This window comes from Sorghum bicolor, chromosome 4 (genome assembly GCF_000003195.3).
Source record: "Sorghum bicolor cultivar BTx623 chromosome 4, Sorghum_bicolor_NCBIv3, whole genome shotgun sequence".
In the NCBI taxonomy this organism is placed as follows: Eukaryota; Viridiplantae; Streptophyta; class Magnoliopsida; order Poales; family Poaceae; genus Sorghum; species Sorghum bicolor.
Window position 1 is genome coordinate 48,366,272 of NC_012873.2, and position 21,083 is coordinate 48,387,354.

Below are 21,083 nucleotides of genomic sequence, written 5' to 3' on the forward strand. Positions count from 1 at the left end.
CCACCATCAACTAGGATCTTGGTCATTGGCTGCCCATCAACCCTTCCTTTGAGGAACAGAGCTTTAAGATGCTGCCTCTCGTCATCGGCAGGTTTCTCAAAGATAGCCGTCATCGGATCCAGAGCCAACTGAGCTATCTGATCAGAAAATTCCAACTCATCATCACTGGCTGGTGCAAGAAACTCCATCGGCAACATGAAGACCATGTTGACGCCTGCCGATGGACCTTCCCTCTTAGTGTCTGACGGCTGCCGACTTCCAGAGTTCTCTCCCTTGTTTAGCTCTTCTTGCCTTTCACGTTGCAATCTCCTTTTCTGTGTCTTGGTTAATCCTCCAGGGCACCATGGAGGAAGTGGCCTTTGCCTTGCCGTCGGGCGTCGGTTCTCCCTTGACTCCATACGATGCGTGTTAGCATCCCTACAAAATATGAATTCATCGGGAACCCGCGCATCAGCCATTCCCTCGAGCTCTTCTTGGTTCCTGGGAAAATACTGGACACGGTCACTAAGTCTGTCGTGCCCGCTATATCTGCCCCCCAGCCGGTCATGAACTGACACCCTTCCTCTGATCGGCCCATTAAATCGCCGTTCATCATTATGATAATGCCGATCGATCCTATCGTACCGATCATAGCCGTTGCACTCAGGGCAGTCTCTGACAGTAGAAAGCTTGATATTTTCCTCCCAACAATGGATGAAGAATGGACAATTCCAATGATCCCTGTGCCGATTCCACTCCTGTCGGCGTCTTTCTTCTTCCCGTCGATAATCTTCCTGCTGGCGCCGATACCGATCTTCCCGTTGTTGCCATTTTTCTCGAGGCCTTCTATGAGTTATGACGATACCAGATCGAGGAAGCCTTCCTGAGCTAGTTCCTTCCTGGACCAAGCCCTTACTTCTTGCATCGGCAGTAGTAACTTGATGCTGAGGATCTACCGATGCACTCTTCTCAGCTGTCTCCGATGTTAAGACCTTAGCCTTCCCCTTAGCATCCAACATGTTTGTCGGGAAAGGATGTTGGTCTATCTTCATCGGCTTCTGGGCTTTGGAACTGTCAAACTTGATTCTCCCTGACTCTGTAGCCGATTGCAGCTGCTGTTTGAATACTTTGCACTCGTTGGTGTCATGGGAAGTTGCATTATGCCACTTGCAATATCTCATCCTCTTCAACTCTTCTGCCGATGGGATCACATGGTTAGGTGACAGTTTGATCTGACCTTCCTGAAGTAGAAAGTCAAATATCCTATCAGCCTTAGCGGTGTCAAAAGCAAACTTCTCTGGTTCCTTCTGCCCAAAAGGACAAGACATCGGCTTCTTGTTTTTTACCCACTCTGCCAAACCGATTACTGGTTCTTCATCAGAATCTGAGCTTGTTGCTTCATCAACAAATGACACTTTCTTATTCCATGCTCTCTTAGGCTCGAAAGGCTTGATGTCTTGATCAGAAATCCTCTGCACCAAATGACTTAAACTTTCGAACTCCTGAGAGGCATACTTATCCCTGATATGTGGCAACAAACCCTGGAAAGCCAAATCGGCTAGCTGCCGATCATCCAGAACCAGGCTATAGCATTTATTCTTGACCTCTCGTATCCTCTGCACAAATCCCTCAACCGACTCATCATTACGTTGCCTCAACTTGACCAAGTCGGTGATCTTCTTCTCATGAACCCCCGAGAAGAAGTATTTGTGGAATTGCTTCTCTAGATCGGCCCAAGTAATTACTGAGTTGGGAGGTAACGATATGAACCAAGTAAAGGCCGATCCAGACAATGATGACGAAAATAGACGAACCCTCAATTCGTCCCTGCTACCAGCCTCTCCACATTGAATAATGAACCTGTTGACATGCTCCATGGTTGACGTGTCGTCCTGTCCGGAAAACTTTGTAAAATCCGGTACCTTGTACCGATATGGAAGCGGGATCAAATCATACGCGGGAGGATACGGTGTCCGATAAGAATAAGTGTTGACTTTGGGTTTTATCCCAAATTGTTCCCTCATTACTTCAGCAATCTTATCGGCCCAATATGCATCGGCATCTTGCCGATGAGGCGGCTGCGGATCTGGCACTTGGTGGCGAACCTCCACGTGTCTGTTCGGGACGTGATCTGCACGGAACATTGTATTGATCACCTGTCCTCCAATCTGCGGACCACCAAACTGCTGTCCACCGATTGGCTGTCCTCCGAGTTGCTGTCCAAAATTCATTGGCTGGTTGGGAATCCCCTGACCTTGGAACCCGGGATAGACCTGCCCTTGCTGGAACCCTGTAGTCTGGTAACTCTGCTGGGGCGATTGTGGAAAGGCTTGCTGTCCAAGCCATCCATTATTAGCGTTCATCGGCATAGGTGCTGCCGATGATTGGTAATTGGGTACCGTCGTTGAATTGACATACCCCGACTGGGCCATAGGCCTCTGTTGCATCAGCATTGACTCTGCTGATGCGTTGGGCATCTGGAACATTGAATCTTGAGGATTTCCAGTGTGAGGCCTTGCAGTAGTAGTTGTGGTATACCGAGGACTCTGGTTCACCGGCGCATTGGGAGGTGCCGATGTCATAGGAGTTTTGCCCCTCATGTCAGTTATTTGTGATGTTCCCGGCGTCAACTCTGGAGGCATACCGTAACCCCACCAGTTGGGAGGAAGAGTCAACCCTGACATTGCCGATGCCAACATATCTGTTGTCAGTTTATGCTGCCCAACTGAAATTTGTGGGTTGGTTGCCATCGGCATAGATAGTGCACCAGTAGTCCCCGATGTACTTGAAGGGACTGCAGATTGTGCACTTGCATTCGTCAAGGCAGCCGATGGAGCCGTGACCTCTGGTGCCGTTGGCTGATGATGGGAGGGGCCCACATAATCTGGTGGGATTTGTCCTTCCTTGAAAGTTCTTGCCACGGCATTGAAAACCGTATTAGACAGTACACCAGCTTGGTTAATCAACGCTCGATTGATGGCATTGTCAACCATATCTTGAAGCTTGCCAGGATTGGCGTCAAAGGTAACCTGCCGTGGTGCCGGCAGTGCATCTTTCTGGACCACTTCGCCGCTCCTGTTTATGCTGAAAGACCTCAGGCATTGCTGCTTGAACTCTTCCATGGCTTGGGCAATAGCTTGCTTCTGCTCATCCTTGAGGTTGGCCTCCGTCACGGGGATGACGTTCTCTTGATCGAGGTCAGAGATCGACATGTTGATCTTGATCTTGAATCTGGTCCCACCGGGCGTGCCAAAAGATGTGTTGATGCAAAACTGATCTGCAAACACAAAGGGCTAATACCCGATTCAAACGTTAAGGCGTGCGAGCCGATTTGACCTTGCTATCGGCAAAGGTGATAACTCGAATACTTTAGTCCTGACAACAGCGATGCGCCCGGATGTCACGGCTAAGAGGTACTCACGCGGAACTTGAGAACACGCCGAGCTTAAGTCGACGAATTCCTAAGAACTCGTAACAAAAGGAAAAAGTATGACGAAGTCGTTGAAAAGTAAATGCTGGAATATGAGTAAAAACGTGTGTTTGATTGATTTCTTTCTATTACAAGGCCCTAGGGTCTATATTTATACCCTGCTCAAAGAGCTACAACCAGACACGATTAGAATTCGAATTCCAAATTACACGGAATCCGTATACAAAACGATGCAAATAATTAAGGAAATAACAAAACTATCCATCGTGACAAACCGAAACTCCTCCACATAACGACCGGCAGCTTCCAGACTCCTCCTTCGCATCATCGGCAGATCCTTTGCCATAGTCATCGGCAGACTTTCTTATCTAGCCATCGGCACCATATTACTGTCTGTGGACTTAGTCACATTCAACTTCTCCCTCATCGGCAACCATCCTCATCGGCAACCCGCTTTGTAAACATCGTACTGCCACCTTATCCTGCCATCTTAGACACGCGCCCAAAAACGGTGTCAACAACACATTAATAAATCTTTTGCACAGCTGGTTGAAGCTGAAGGTGGTGAGGCAGTGAGCCGACAAAAGGAGTTCAATGATGTTGATCAAGCGAATGATCTATCTATTATAGTTGGGATCGGACGCGAACTAATTATGTTGCTTAAGTGCATTTTAATTTTGGTTTTTTTAGTGCTAGTTGCGATTGTATTTGTTGTAGCCAAGCTTTTCTGAATTAATCAACTATGTATCTTAGACATGTTGTGCAATAAGATGAGAAACTATATGTGTGCATGGTTTTTATAATATATATGTTATATTTAATGCAGATGGTAACACGTAATTGGATGTATAATGCCGATCGGCGCTCCGAAGAGTTCATTAATGGCGTGCACTATTTCTTAAGTGTGGCCAAGACAAATAAGAGTGACGGTTTCATGTGCTGTCCATGTGCCGTGTGCAAGAATTTGACGGAATATTCTAACTCAAGAACTCTTCATTCGCACTTATTAAAGTCTGGTTTCGTACCAAACTATATTTGTTGGACCAAACATGGAGAAAGCGGGATTATAATGGATGAAGGTGAAGAAGAAGAAGAAGAAGAAGAAGAAGAAGAAGAAGAAGAATTAGACCATGCCAATATTATTGCTCAGTACGGTGGCTTCAATGATGTTGCAATGGGAGAAGATAATGAAGAAGAGTTAGCGGCAGAAGATGATCGGAGCGATGATGCTTTTGGTGATGCCATCCGTGATGCACAAAGAGAATGTGAAAGTGATAAATAGAAAGCCAAGTTCGAGCGCATGCTAGAGGACCACAGGAAATCGCTATATCCCACCGCTGAAGAGGGGCAAAAAAAGCTGGGTACCACATTGGAATTGCTGCAATGGAATGCAAAGAATGGTACATCTGACAAGGCATTTGGGCAGTTATTGAAGATCATAAAAAGATGCTTCCGAAAGGGAACGAATTGCCCACCACTATGTATGAAGCAAAACATGTTGTTTGCCCTTTGGGATTAGAAATCCAGAAGATACACGCATGTCCTAATGACCGCATCCTCTACCGTGGGGAGGAATACGAGAATTTGGATGCATGTCCAGTATGTAAAGCATCACGGTATAAGATTAGACGAGATGATCCTGGCGATGTTGAGGGTGAAGAACGTCATAGGAAGAAAATTCCTGCCAAGGTTATGTGGTATGCTCCTATAATACCACGATTAAAACATCTGTTCAGAAATAAGGACAATGCAAAGTTGTTGCGGTGGCATAAAGAAGACCGTAAGATAGACAATATGCTGAGACACCCTGCCGATGGATCCCAGTAGAGAGCGATAGACAGAGAATTCCTAGATTTTGCAGATGATGCTAGAAACTTGCGGTTCGCCTTAAGTACAGATGGTATGAATCCTTTCGGTGAGCAGAGCAGTAGTCACAGCACTTGGCCAGTTACTCTATGTATCTACAATCTTCCTCCATGGCTATGCATGAAAGCGGAAGTTTATTATGATGCCGGTGCTTATCCAAGGACCGAAGCAACCTGGCAATGACATAGATGTCTACCTAAGGCCATTAGTTGAGGAACTTCAACTTTTATGGAGCAAACCAGGAGTTTGCGTGTGGGATGAGTACAAACAAGAGCACTTTGACCTGCGAGCATTGCTGTTTGTAACAATCAATGATTGACCAGCTCTGAGTAATCATTCAGGCTAGTCAAACAAGGGATATAATGCATGCACACATTGTTATGAAGACCTTGACTGTGTATTTTTGAAAAAATATCGAAAGGTCGTGTATCTTGGCTACACTCTGAGCAAAGAAGAGAAGGAAAGCATGTTTGAATGTCTTAGCAGCATCAAGGTCCCATCTGGATTCTCCTCCAATATCAAGGGAATAATTAATGTGCCAGAGAAGAAATTCCTAAACTTGAAGTCCCATGACTGTCACGTTCTAATGACGCAATTGCTGCCGGTGGTTTTAAGAGGAATTTTACCTCCACACGTACGTCTAGCCACCGTAAAGCTATGTGCATTCCTCAATGCAATTTCTCAGAAGGCAATCAATCCAGAGCAACTAGCTACTCTGCAGAATGATGTCGTTCAATGTCTCGTCAGCTTTGAGTTGGTGTTCCCTCCATCCTTCTTCGATATCATGACACACCTCTTAGTTCATCTGATCAAAGAGATTCGTATTCTCGGTCCTGTGTTTACACAACATGTTCCCCTTCGAGAGATTCATGGGTGTCCTAAAGAAATATGTCTATAGTCGTTCTCGGCCAGAAGGAAGCATTGCCAACGGCTACGGAACAGAGGAGGTCATAGAGTTCTGTGTTGACTTTATTCCAGACCTTGACCCAATTGGCATTTCTGAATCTCGACACGAGGGCAGACTCAGCGGAAAGGGAACACTTGGGAAGAAAACATATATTGGTACGGGAGATGATTACTTCAATAAAGCACACTACACAGTTCTCCAGAACTCCTCATTGGTGGAACCATATGTTGAGGTACACAAAGATTTCCTACGGTCCCAGTGGCCCGGGAAGAATGAAGCTTGGATAATGCGTCAGCACATGGAAACTTTTTGCGATTGGTTGCGTAAAAAATGTCAAGGTGATGAAAACATTGATGAGCAGCTTTATTTGTTGGTCAGGCAACCATCATGGCATGTCCTCACGTACAAAGGGTACGAGATAAATGGTAACACATTTTACACAGTTGGCCAAGATAAAAGGAGCACCAACCAAAATAGTGGTGTACGCGTGGATGCCACGGATCCAAATGGGAACAGACAAACATACTATGGACGCATAGAAGACATATGAGAACTAGTCTATGCAGCTAATTTTTAAAGTTCCTTTGTTCCGGTGCCAATGGGTGAAGATGACCGGAGGTGGGGTAACAGTCGACAAGGAGTATGGGATGACAACCGTGGACCTTAACAATAGTGGGTTCAAAGACGAACCATTCGTCCTTGCTGCAGACGTGAGTCAGGTGTTCTGTGTCAAAGATATGTCTACGAAACCAAAGAGAGGAAAAAATGATGACCACTCAATCATCAATGAGCCAAAGCGCCACATTGTCCTTTCTGGGAAAAGAAACATTGTCGGAATTGAGGACAAGTCAGACATGTCAGGCGATTACGAAAGGGATGATCGAATTCCGCCCTTCATAGTCAACAAAGACCCAAGCATTCTGTTAAACAATGAGGATACTCCATGGTTACGGCAGGATCATAACCAAGAGTCATACGTCAAGAAGAAGTTCATTGTTGTGTCCGCTTGACTTTTTATGAAACTATATTTGAAAATTGTGAATTTTGATGAGTGTAACAAACTTTGTATTCATGACTTTTCCATTTGGGGCCATCTAGAGTTCGGTCAAAGAGTGTTTTTCTAAAAACCATTGCTTTGACTTTGGTCAAACTTGGTCAAATGATAAACTAAATTACTTAAAATGAAAAACTTTTGAACACCAAGTTGTTAGATATCATCAAGATCTAAACTTTTTATATACACAAATTTTCCATTTGAGAAAGTTTAAGTTAACAATACCCACCAAATCTTGAATCTCACACAAACTATATGAAACTATATGTGTTAATTGTGGATTTTCAACTACACCTTTCCAAAACTTTGTCAAATGCAAAAATGGTCTATATATGAAATGTAGATTTTGATGAGTGGAACAATATTGGTATTCATGACTTTTCCATTCGAGACCATCTAGGGTTCTGAAACCGCTGCGTGGCTATGAATTCTCTGAAAATTTAAAATTCAGTGGTTCAAACTGTTCCAAAAGAAAAGTTGACCATTAGACAAAATGTAGAACTTGATGAGTGTAACAAACTTTGTATTCATGACTTTTCCATTTGGGACAATCTAGGGTTCGGTCAAAGGGTGTTTTTGTAAAAACCAATGCTGTGACTTTGGTCAAACTTGATCAAATGGCCCATTTGATGACTTAAAATGAAAAAAATTTGAATAAAAAGTTGTTAGAGATCATCAAGATCTACATTTTATATATTGTCCATTTTTCCATTTGGATAATTTTGAGCCAATCCTAATCACATTTCTATAAAATCCAAGACGGGTTTTGGTCAAACTTGGTCAAATGACAAACTAAATTACTTAAAATGAAAAAATTTTAATACCAAGTTGTTAGATATCATCAAGATCTAAACTTTTTATATACATAACTTTTCCATTTGAGAAAGTTTAAGTTAACAATATCCACCAATTCTTGAATCTCACACAAACTATATGAAACTCTATGTGTCAATTGTGGATTTTCAACTACACCTTTCCAAAACTTTATCAAATGCAAAAATGGTCTATATATGAAATGTAGATTTTGATGAGTGGAACAATATTGGTATTCATGAAAAATTTTCATGTGTACATTAAAAAAAATTACAATATATGTCACTGTTTAAAAAATATTATGCAAAATATTTAATTTACTATACAATTTATAATATAAACTGTATATATAAACAATTGAAAAACCCTAAAGTAAAAAACAGGGCCTTTAGCACCGGCCCATAGTGGGAACCAGTGCTAAAGGGTCCTAAAAATTTTCAGGACCCCGCCCGAGCCCGCCTAGGACCCTTTAGCACCGATCCGTGGGTGGAACCGGTGCTAAAGGGTCCCTTTAACACCGGCTAGTGTTACGCGCCGGTGTTAAAGGGTCACCCTTTAACACCGGCTCGTGTTACCAGCCGGTGTTAAAGACCCTTTAGCACCGGTTCCAGCCACAGACCGGTGCTAAAGGGTCCGTCCCTATATAAGCCACATATGCCTTGGATCTGAGCAGTTGCCTTCGTCTTCGTCGAGAGTTGAGCCGCCGCCTTCGTCTCCATCAGCGCCACCGCCGTTTCATCTTCGTGCTCGCGTCGTCGTCCAGCGCCGCCGTTCGATCTCCAGCGCCGCCGCCGCCGTCTCCAGCGCCGCCGCACCGGCCATCTCCACCAGCGCCGGCCGCCACCATCTCCACCGATCGAACTCCGGCCAGCCATCTACATCCTCTACGTATACTAAATCGATCTATATGAATGCCAACAGTTTATATATATAATCTACAAAATGATGAATGAATGTATATTAGTTTTTAGTATAATATATATATATATATATATATATATATATATATATATATATATATATATATATTAGTTTTTAGTATATTAGTATAAGTGTAGGGTTGACCTGTTATAAATTATATTATGCTAATATATATTTGTAATATATTGATTTTATTCTTGTATTATTTTTTAGTATATTATTTGTTGTAGTATTTTTTAGTATATATTTGTAGTATATTATTCTTGTATTATTCTTGTATCATATTTTATTTTCTAGTGTTTTGTATATATTATTGTTTGTACTATTATTCTAGTATTGTTTTTAGTATATTATTCTAGTGTATTACTTGGCTTAAAAGATTCTAGTATTATTTTTAGAGCACTCCAACATTTTCATTTGTAGTAGTATATAAGTCTCTAATATATATTCTAGTAGTGTTTACCCACCAAATTTATTCTAGTAGTGTTTTGTACATATTATTGTTTGTACTATTATTCTAGTATTGTTTTTTAGTATATTATTCTAGTGTATTACTTGGCTTAAAAGATTCTAGTATTATTTTTAGAGCACTCCAACACTTTCATTTGTAGTAGTATATAAGTCTCTAATATATATTCTAGTAGTGTTTACCCACCAAATTTATTCTAGTAGTGTTTTGTATATATTATTGTTTGTATTATTATTCTAGTATTGTTTTTAGTATATTACTCTAGTGTATTACTTGGCTTAAAAGATTCTAGTATTATTTTTAGAGCACTCCAACACTTTCATTTGTAGTAGTACTAGTAGTAGTATATAAGTCTCTAATATATATTCTAGTAGTGTTTACCCACCAAATTTATTCTAGTAGTGTTTTGTATATATTATTGTTTGTACTATTATTCTAGTATTGTTTTTAGTATATTATTCTAGTGTATTTGTTATCTTATATAGAATATATATATATATATATGTATGGTTGCAGACATAGAAATGGCTGACCGTCCTCATGATGATCCTGATTATATGAAAGATGTCATTCAAAATATGATCGACGACGGTAGTCAGTACTTTATTAATTACCACGAGATCATGCAAGGTAATCCGACTGAGCAACAAGAGGGCAATGCATCTGAGCAACAACTTGTCTTGCAACAAGAAGAAAATACTAGCGAGGTATGTAAATGTAAACATATATAATTAATGCATCTCTTACATTAGGTTTTAGACTTACTTGGTTATTAATTTAGTATTTTTGTTTCTATATCTACGTGTAGCCTTCTGGATCGACCTCTACGGGGAGAAGCGTACCTCCACGAGGGCCAAAGTAGCCGTTGGAGGGCCACTATGTAATCTCTGAGTTTGAGATAGCTACAGGCAGACCACTTGGTGAACATGCAAATAAATATGTTAGTCACTGTGGATATCTTGTGAGAGATCAAATACCGATTAGTGCTCGTGAATGGAGAGAGAAGCGAGGTGCTCCTGAGATCAGTTTTGTCTCTGATCGTGACAAGGAGTTAGTTTGGAAAGCCGTCACAGACGTTTTCACCTTCGACACCAACGATGAAGAGTTGAAGGTGCGAATTTATGACTGGACTATGAAGAAGATGGCAGTACTGTTCCAGAATTGGAAGAAGACTTTATACAATAAATTTGTCAAGAAAAATGAGACTCTAAATTTCAACCTCAAGCAATATGTAAAGCTGAGGGCCTTCTGGGATGACTTCGTGCAGTACAAAACATCAGAAGAGGGCGAGGAGCGAGCCATTAGAAACAAAGAGAATGCAAGTAAAAAGACATACCACCATCATATGGGATCAGGTGGTTATAAGAGTGTTGTTCCCAAGTGGGACCGAATGGAACAGGAGATGCTTGCTAGGGGGTCACACCCGAGATAATAGCAAAGAATTGGAGCGTGCGCTCCAAGTATTGGTTCTACGGTCATGGAGGAAGCGTGGACCCAGACACCGGGGCGCTAGTTTGGGGCCAAGAAATATCTAGAGCAGCAGAGAGACTAGTCCGTGCACGAGAGGCGATTCAGTCTGGTGAGTTCAGGCCTAACAGGGAGAAGGATGAACTCACCTATGCGCTTGAAAATCCTAAGCACGGTGGGAGTACGAGAGGCTATGGGGCAGTTCCGTGGCTGCAATCATTCCAAGCCGATCAAGATACCTACAGAAGCCGCCAGAGAAAGAAGGATGAGGAGGCTGAGCGGATCCGCCGCCTGGAAGCTTTTGTTCTGCAATCAGAAGAGCGCGAGAAAGCTCGTGAAGAATGGATGCAGGCGGAGATTCAAAGGCAAGTGCAAGCAGCACTTAGTCAAATGATGAAAGGGCAAGGTACATCACAGCCTGAGGTCAACGTTAGCCCCCCAGGCCAGTTGAAAAGCAGCTGCGTATCCACAGAAGTACCAACCATTCAGGATGACACGAAGCTACACTTCCCCGTGGATGATGTCACAGAGGCTTTTACTACCTGTGAGCTGCATGTACCAGATGGGAATGCAACAAAAAAGGTGGCTATCGCTGTTGTCAACCCTATCGACCGAACGAGAACTCCAAAAATCCATAATCGACCAGTACCTGGTGGATATGCTAGCGTCTCGGTTGATAGGGTTGACAAAGGTTGTGGCAATGTGCCTCTAGACATAGAAGGGGGAGACGGAGAGAAGACCTCAGGTGAAGCTGAGAAGACATTTATTTGTTGGCGCAAGCGCTTCATAATTATTCCTCAACATAGGTTTGTGTGTGATTTTACTTCTTATATTATTTATTATGTATTGAAATTAAAAAAAGTTTGCTCACAAAACTTGTAATTGTTTTCTTTGCAGGACTCCTCCAACCTAAGTCCAGTTCTCTTCCCAGCGCATCATAGTGCTGCGGGCGGTGACAATGCTGGATCTCCTCCAACACCTACGGCGGCCACACCGACTCTGCCACCGCCTCCACCACGGTCTCCAACTCCTCCGCCGAGGTCTCCAACTCCTCCACCGCGTTCTCCAACACCGAAAAGATTGGCCCCACCGCCACCACCGCCTGCACCGCCCTCTCCAAAGAGTACACGGTCGGTCCCCTCGCCTCCAAAGCGAGTTAGTCAGAAGCGGTCCGCCCAAGAACGACCGAAGTCATCGGTCCCACCTCTAAAGAAGGCTGCCTCAGCAAAGAGAGCTAAGACACCAGAAAAATTACCTTACGAAAAGAGTGAAGAGGAGATAATTGCTGCATCCAAAGCTGAGGTGAAACAATTTTTGATAAATTGAAGGAGGATAGAAAAAAACGGCTAAACCTAGAAAAGCCGTACTTTTATGTAAAGCCATCGGAGCTGAGGCAGAAGGTGGCGGACCAGCAAAAGAAGCAACACGAAGCTCAGAAAAAGCCAGCACTTTCGGACTATGAGCGGTCTCTGGTCAAGTCTTCACAGCCTAGAAAGAGAGTAGGAAAGGGGGTCCCACAGCTCGGAGAAGTATCAAAACCAGTGCCCCCTTTGATTGTGCCAAATCAATACGGCTCAAATGAAGACTTGATGCCAAAGAAATCCTTAACGTTGTCCGAGCTAGACTCGCTTGAGCGTTACTTTGGACAGAGCGGTTTAAATATGGAAGAAATTGCCGCCATTCTTAGATGCCAAACATTTGAAAAAGCTGAGGTAGTTGATCAATGGAGGGTAAGATATGAACCGGGCAGGAGTCTATTCGACCCTCAGCGTTTACATGAGCTCGGCACACAAATGTTTGCAATAAACAAATAGTGTATTGAGGCGTCTAAAAGGGGAGAGAATTGGATTTTTGTTCGTATTAGACAACATCACTACTTCCGTGGAGATGACCTCATATACGTGCAGTTCGAAGAATTGCACCAATTATGTCACCTCGACGCTCTCGACAAATCTTTTGTCAGCTGCTTTTGTCTGTAAGTATTTTTTTCTTTTTATTATACTTCTAACTTCTTTAATTACATGTATATAATCCTTACACACTTAGGATTTGTATGTATATATGCAGGCACCAAATGAGAGAGCTCAGAATCAGAAATGACAATAGTATTGGGTTCGTTGACCATTATATTGTTTTCAAAGCTCCGCACGCAGTGTGGACAGCAGCTCATGAGACAGAAGTCTGCACCAATCTTATGAGGTTCTTTGTGAACCAAAAAGAAAAACAAAAAATACTCTTCTCTTTCAACTTCGAGTGAGTTATATAGTTATTAAGTGCATGCATATTTTATTTTAATAATTATTACTCGAGACAAGTTTTATATAGTTATATATAGGCCTGACTATATTTATGTGTGTGTAAACAGCTTTCACTGGATATTCATGGTCATTGAAATTTCCAAAAACCGGTTGATAATCTTTGACTCAATGAGAAAACCACAAGAAAATTATCAATAAATGGTAAACATTATTTAGGTACGTAATGTCGATCTCAGCTAGAAGAATATCATAATATGACTCTGTAATTATTAGTTCACGATCCACAATGGCTGTGTGTAGGGTTTGGGAAAGATTCATTGACCGTGAACATCTCAGTGGATGTAAAGCACCGCTTAACATAATACATCCACAAGTAAGTTCTACTAGCTAGCAAACTTTCGCTAACTTTTAGCCTTCTTATTGTCGTGGTCGTGAATATTTTTTATATATATATCGTACAGTGGTGTTTAAGACAAAAAGGGGGAACAATCTATGTGCATATTACGTGTGCAAATTCACGATGGCACAAGTCAATCAAACACCCACAGAGACGCTCAGAGTACGTTTCATGTCTCTTTTCATTATCTCCTGAATTATATTGAATAACTTAGATAACTAATACCTTTTTTATTTATTTTAAATTATAGACGGAATGGTCGAGAGAAAAAGTCATAAAAAAAGACCGAATCAAAGCTATCCAAGAGACGATAGCAGGATTTCTCCGCGAGCAAGTGATCAATCCAAACGGCGAGTTTCACTTCAACGGCAACGAAACTCTTATTCCAAACAACGATGATCATTTGTATCGTTTGTAGACATTGGGAGAAAAAACTCTATGTATATATGTGTCACGAATTTTGTACATATAAAACTATATATATATAAAGCTTTTTACATATCTATTTAATTTTTGATGTGGCCTATTCATTTTATTATAGACAAAGCTTAATTATAAAGCTAAGCCTATAATTTTTATTTATATATGCTTAATATGCGTGTAATATAAATATACTATTGTATCAGCAAAAACATGTATTGAAAAACCTATTATTATTAAATAAAAACAATAAACAGAACCGAAGAAGTGAACAAAAAAAGAAACCCTTTAACACCGGTTGGTAAATGTTAAAGGGTCCTTCAACTTGGCAGCCCTGGCAGGACTCTTTAACACCGGTTGGTATTACGAACCGGTGTTAAAGGGGGGCTTTAGCCCCGGTTCCCCGAACTGGGATTAAAGGGTGAGCCTTTAGTCCTGGAAGAGCAGCACCGGCTCGGGAATTGAGGCAACAGGCCCTTCCCGACCGGTGCTAATGCCCGATCGTCCAGCAGTGTTTTAGAGGCTCTAGAAGGGATACCTTTGATATAAGCACAATAGATGGATCATTTACCGCATGATGTCTGTCATATTTTTTTCGAAACCCAGGTACAATATCTTTCTTTAGGTGTTTTAATGAAATGGACAAGGTATGCATCTGGCCAGGGGCCTTTAGCGGCCCAATTTGAAAGAGGATGGCCATCTAGTTAGACTAGTTCCCCTAAAAATAAATAAATCTAGATACACTAGTGAAACTTTACAAAATGGTCAGTGCAGTCCATCGACAAGCTACGACGTGTGTTCATTTGGTGTGGCGCCAACACAGCCATTGGTGAAAGATGCAAGGTTGCATGGGAAACGGTATGCTGCTCTAGGGACCTTGGTGAATTGGGCGTCTCCGACCTCCGTCGTGTTGGGATCGCCCTTCGTGTTCAGTGGGAGTGGCTAGCAAAGCACCAAACTTCGTCCTAAGCTACGATCAGGTGAGTGTGCCGTCGTTGCTGTGTTCCAAGGGGCCACAATTTTCACGTTGGGGAATAGTGAGTCCACTTACTTCTGGACTGACCGTTGGCTCAGATGCAGTAGCATTGAGTTCACTGCACCGGCGGTCTTTGCGGCTATGCCACCTAGGAGGCGAAAGGTAACTGTCGCTGACGCCCTCCATAATGATGCCTGGATCAGACACATCAATAGTCCGATAAAGGTGCAAGTACTTATTTAGGTTGATCTGCTTTGCGATCTGCTGGATGAGGTGCAGCTATCCTCGCAGCCGGATACTTTTACATGGAGACTCACTGCGAACCAAAATTACTCAGCCGCCTCGGCATATGGCGCTATATTCATTGGTTCATCATCACCTTTCGGTGCCAAATAGATTTGGAAGACATTTGTGCCACCCAAGATCAAAATTTTCTTTTGGTTGATTATGCATGGCAGATATTGGACGGCGGACAGGCGATTTCGCCATGGATTGCAAGACTCAAACACTTTGCGTCATCTGCAATCAGGCCGTTGAGACAATAGATCACATACTGCTCGGCTCGGCTGTGTTTTCAGTCGCGAGGCTTGGGATTGCTGGATCAGGAAGCTGAACCTTCAACATGACATCGTAGTCGATGACTCACCGACAATCCAATGGTGGCTACGCAGCAGAAAAGCACTGCCAAGGATGTGGCGACGTGGCTTCCACTCCATCTTCTTCCTCGTCAACTGGGCCATTTGGAAGGAGCACAACACAAGGACCTTCAATGGAGTTTCGACATCCGCACAATGCCTTGTGCTGCAGACGGAAGATGAAGCTGAAGCCTGGTAGCAGGGACGAAGCCAGAAAAAAATTTAGGAGGAGCTGAAAAAGTTCTACATCAACTTAACTCTACTATTACTCCTCGTAAATATAGATTAATGATGAAATTCACAAAATATATCTAAAAAATAAAGTGTTCAGCCCACTCGTCTAAAATTAGAAAGAAAACACTAAAAATTCCACTGGACCAGCAGCGGTAGGGAGGGCTGGAGCGCCCCTAGCCCCACTGCTAGCTTCGTCGCTGCCTGGTACCGTGCAGGGCACCGGTAGCTGGGGCCCTGCTGGGCCCTCTTGAGTGTTCCTATTTAGTTGCTTTAGTTTTGCTTCCTGTAATCGTTTGCTCTCTTCCTTTTCTTATTTTCTTAGCTTAAGGCTGCTCGCCTTGTGAAGGGTAGTGTTTGGTAACCCCGAATTACCAGCGTCGCTACCCTTTTAACTTAACTTAACTCTTCCTGTTTAATAAAAAACATGCTTTGACATGATCGCGAAAAAACTTTACAAAAACACTCATGTTTTGATAAAAAGAACACAAAATTAGTAAAAAGAACTATGTAGTTAATACTCAATATCACTTTTTCAAAAAGTCCAATGATCTTTTGACTAATATAAAAGGTACTAATATTCATAATACAAAATAATTCACTAAATTATTATGAAATATGTTTTTTAATAAAGCTAGTAGCAAACATAAAAACTTAAACTTGATCAAAGTTATGATAGTTTGACTTGTCAAATCATATAATTGTTTTTTAGACAGAGGAAGTACATAGCGAAATTACATGAAAACTTCAATTTCTAGAATCCGTGTTAGTCAATTTTTTTAAGTTTGACTAACTTTATAGAAAAGAACATCAATATCTATCACATAAAATGAGTATCTTATGAAAATATATTCTATGACAAATTTAATATCAATAGTTTGATACTATAAATCTTAGTGTTTTTTCTAAAAGTTTGATTAAAGTTTAAAAAATTTGACTTAGGATTTTAGGAATTGAAGCTTTCAGAGGGAGTAACATAATTCATTTCACAACATTGTCTGTAAGACTTTAGCAATATTGACAATGGCTACTTGTGCCGATGCATGGCAGCATTCACCGATGATGTTCAATTATTTCTTTGCTTTATTCTATTACAGTGTCATCATGCAACGTATGCTTTGGGCTTACAACTTGCGACTTCTGACTAAACACTGAACACCACAATATATCGCCGTGCTCTTTTGTTCTTTGCTTGATCCTGTCTTTTTGAACAAAGGATGGGAGGGGATTTGAATTTTTGAAGAAAGGATCGGAGGGGATTTTGAAGGGTTTGTTCGATCAGGATGACGAGTTGTTGAGAACCCACTCCACCAATGTGGTGACTCCGAAGCCAGTACCCGCCCGCTTCTTGTTGCTCCAGACTGTGCCGGCCATGTCGATGTGCATCCACTGAACCTTCTCATCAACAAACTGTGCAAAACGTATATGTACACAGAACAGACACATCAGTTAATTGTTTTGTTTCTACGAACATCTGATCCAATTTATTATATGGGTGCAGGCAAAATAAACCATAATAAGCAACTAAAAAAAATGGTTGCTGTAGGTACATGTTTCAGGAACAATGCGGCAGTGATAGCGCCGGCCTTGGGCTGCAAAGGGCCGGCGGCGAGCATATCAGCGATGCTGGACTCCATGGACTCCCAGTAGCTCTCCTCCATCGGCAGCCTCCAGAACTTCTCTCCGGAGACCTCATAGGCGGCCGCAAATTCCTCGGCTAGCTCATCGTTTGGTGTTAAAATCCCTGTGTATATATGGAAAGCGGTGTTAAATCCCTATGGTTACTACTATGTGCAAAAACATGCATTCTCATGTTCTGAACCCACCGAGCATACTTATCTGATGCTGCATTGTTTTGGACACATGCATAGACCATGCTGTAAAACTTATTGTTATCTTTTTAGATTAGATGCTACTAGTAAAACTTATTAGTGGAGGCCAGGAGTGGAGCACCGGTCAAGGTTAGTCATATTACCAGCAATGCTAGGCCCAAGTGCAACACGGATGGCACCCGTTAACGTTGCCAGATCAATAATCTGCATACCATGGTTTCAATGGTCAATAGATCAAGCATGACACTCACAAGATACAATTGTTTATATACTTGCATAGTCTTCCACAAACACACAGAAAATTAACAACCTATGAATCCAATGAATAGTGTGATGGAAGTGAAATCTACTTCTGTTTTGTCCATTCAGCTTGATCATCTGCATTTTAGTATCTTATTTCCACACAAACTGACAAGCACAGCTGAATCACTAAATAAAGAATGAATCCATCATCACCTGAACAATTTTTCTGCTCCAATGGAACAGAGAAAACCATGTTTCTCTAAATGATTGGCCTACAAGTCCATGATGCTAAGGAATTTGTATAGGAACTGGCATCATGAAAATGCATTTAGCAATTGACATGCATGATGTATAGAAGAACATGCAAATGATAATTGTTTGAACTAACGAGCAGACCATATCATCTGCACAAGACAAAGTAAAGCTACTCGTTACCTTGTCAACACCTTGATTACAGGCATAGACCAAAGCGTCAGCAAGCGTAAGCCTCCCCTCTGCATCCGTGTTATCTACCTGAAGAAGAAGAAGCATATATTTATATTTACATATGTAGTACTACAGAGTAGGATATATGTAGTCATCACAACACTACTAGTCTAGTACTATGTTTCGTGGATCACGCGGAATCAGAAAATTTGAAACACATTATTATTACAAGAGATATATATATACCTCGATTGTCTTTCCGTTAGAAGCAGTCACGATGTCACCGGGTCTCATGCCTGTGCCACTAATCATATTTTCAGACGCAGCAGATATGAAATGAACCTGTCAGTCACAAGGGATTGAGGCCATCAGAAAAATACACTAAAACGTGAAGGCTACACACTCGAAACTAGCTAGCTACTAGTAACTGAATCTGAAGTACCTCAACTCCAGGAGGCTTGATCTGGCCCAAAACTTTTGCTGCACCAAACACAGCCGCTGCACCTCCCATGTCCTTCTTCATAAGCTCAATGGTGGCGACTGGTACGGCCTTAATGTTGTAGCCACCACTGGAGACAGACGACATAAGTGCGATCAAGCATTCAAAATCACTTAGAGCACTCACAATACAAGACTCTATCACAGAGTCCAAGATAATTAATTACATATTATTTATGGTATTTTGCTGATGTTGCAGTATATTTATTGAAGAAAGAGGTAGAAAAAATAAGACTCCAAGTCTTATTTAGACTCTAAGTCCACATTGTTCGAGGTAATAAATAACTTTAGACTCTATAATAGAGTCTGCATTGTGAGTGCCCTTATATAGCTATCATGACATTAATTCATTGCTGAATTCCAGTAGTAAAAAGAACAGCAATTATTCAGTGTTGAAAGTAGTAATATATAAAAACCTGTCAAATGTTATGCCCTTCCCAATAAGAGCCAGCTTTGTCTTGACATTACCACCAGGGGGTTTGTAACACAGGTGGATAAAGTAAGGTGGGTTTGTTTCAGAAGCCGCTGCAACTGCCAAGTAGGAGCCCATCTTCAGTTCTTTGCATTTCTCCGCATCTAGTATTGTGGCTGTGAACACATCGCTGTATGTGGAAGCAATCTTCGCCGCCTCCTCCGCAAGAGCAGCTGGAATGAATGATTAAGGACGAATGAGTACTGCTCTTCTGACAATTAATATGCCAAACATGTGTACCACAACAAAGGATCTTTGTACCACTATCCTACTAATGTTCACTGAATATTGAGGCCAACTCTAGTGAGTAGTGAGTACTGTACTGACCCGGTGTAAGGACATTGGCAGGAGAGTTCACAAGATCTCTCGCAAGCATGACGCCCGTTGAAAGATGGTTACCATGGTGAAGTTTCTGATCCACCTCCGGGCCACATCCCAGCCCAATTAGGTCTACCTGTTTCAGATGCACCTTTTTCCATTCAGACTTGTATCTGCTGTCCTCGTACAGTCCAAGCACAGCTCCTGCAATATACAGTTCAAATTCAAATTCAAATTAAACACAACAGACAGAAAATTAACTAATCCTGCAAGCATGACGAAGCCAATTCGATCATTCCAGTCTTCCAGGAGCACAGCCGGACAAATAATAATAATATTCTACACAGTACCAGAAGCAATTGCCGCGGCCGCATTCAGCTTCAACTCTTGTCGGATCACAGCGGGGGCGGCGACAAGGATGGCGGCGCTGGTAGCCTGAGCAGCCCTGGCAAGTGACGCGACGGATTCACCTAGGCCCTGCAGGCAACCGGCGCTGCGGGCAACGAAGCCGACGAGAGCCACCCTCTTGAACCGCTGCCCCTGCACGCGGATCACCACCGACTGCCCGGGCTTGCCGGTGAACTCCTCCTCCGCCGCTGCGGCCCGCAGCAGGCCGCCGAGCTGGCCGTCGAGCTTCTTGAGGACGGCGTTCTCGAACAGCGACTTGGAGTTGGAGTCCAAGGCTTGCTGCTGCGGCTGCACATCCTTCTCGGTCACGGCGACCGCGAGTATGTCGCCATGCCAGTCCGAGAATTCGATGTCTTTGGCTGCAAAACTAATCTGAAACAACAGGGAGGATCGACGGTAACACTGTCACTCGATGGTGTGCTAGTGCTAAGCAGATGATCGAATCGATTCCACGGGAATCCAAATCAAAACAATTAACAGACCGATCCTGAGTCAAGTTATATATGGAAACAAAACAGGCGCACCTGAGGCAATTCGAGGGCGGCGTTGGGCCTGGTGAGGCCGAGAGTCGGGGCGGCGGTAGCGGTGTCACCCATCGGAGAGAGCAGGAAATGTGCCGGCCGGAATGTGAGAGGCGTGCGGTGCGGCCACCACTAATTAACAACGTTCAGCCCGTACGTGAACCAGCCAACCATCCGACAACTGCAAGTTTTCCAAGAAACTCGTTCCCGCCTGTTTCCTTTTTGATAACCTGATTTGTATGGACTTTTTTTTAGAACGGGACATACACATCTCTCTTTCTCTTTTTGCGCACTTTGACACACATAACGTTATATTTTTTTCTAAAAAACAGGTAACATTTTATATTAACATTCATTTGTAATATTTTCTTTTTAAAAAAAAAGCGTGCGCACATAACTTACACTAACTAAATTACACAACATAACTTTAAGGAATAAGTTAAGCATACTAAGTTATACAACATTACTTTTTCTTTTCCGCTGCGCACATAACTTACACTAAGTTACACAATATAACTTTAAGAAATAAGTTGAGCATACTA

General features: G+C 42.4%; 1 protein-coding gene across 1 annotated transcript; it reads right to left on the minus strand.

Annotated features, from left to right (window-relative positions):
* Window positions 16,791-20,668, minus strand: LOC8059571 (leucine aminopeptidase 2, chloroplastic). The gene is made up of 10 exons (XM_002453831.2): window positions 20,545-20,668; window positions 19,963-20,392; window positions 19,622-19,816; window positions 19,239-19,467; window positions 18,767-18,893; window positions 18,571-18,666; window positions 18,334-18,411; window positions 17,799-17,859; window positions 17,374-17,567; window positions 16,791-17,233 (listed from the first exon to the last, which is right to left on the minus strand). Exons 1-10 carry the CDS (start codon window positions 20,614-20,616, stop codon window positions 17,102-17,104), a joined length of 1,614 nt encoding a protein of 537 aa, XP_002453876.1. The 5' UTR covers window positions 20,617-20,668; the 3' UTR covers window positions 16,791-17,101.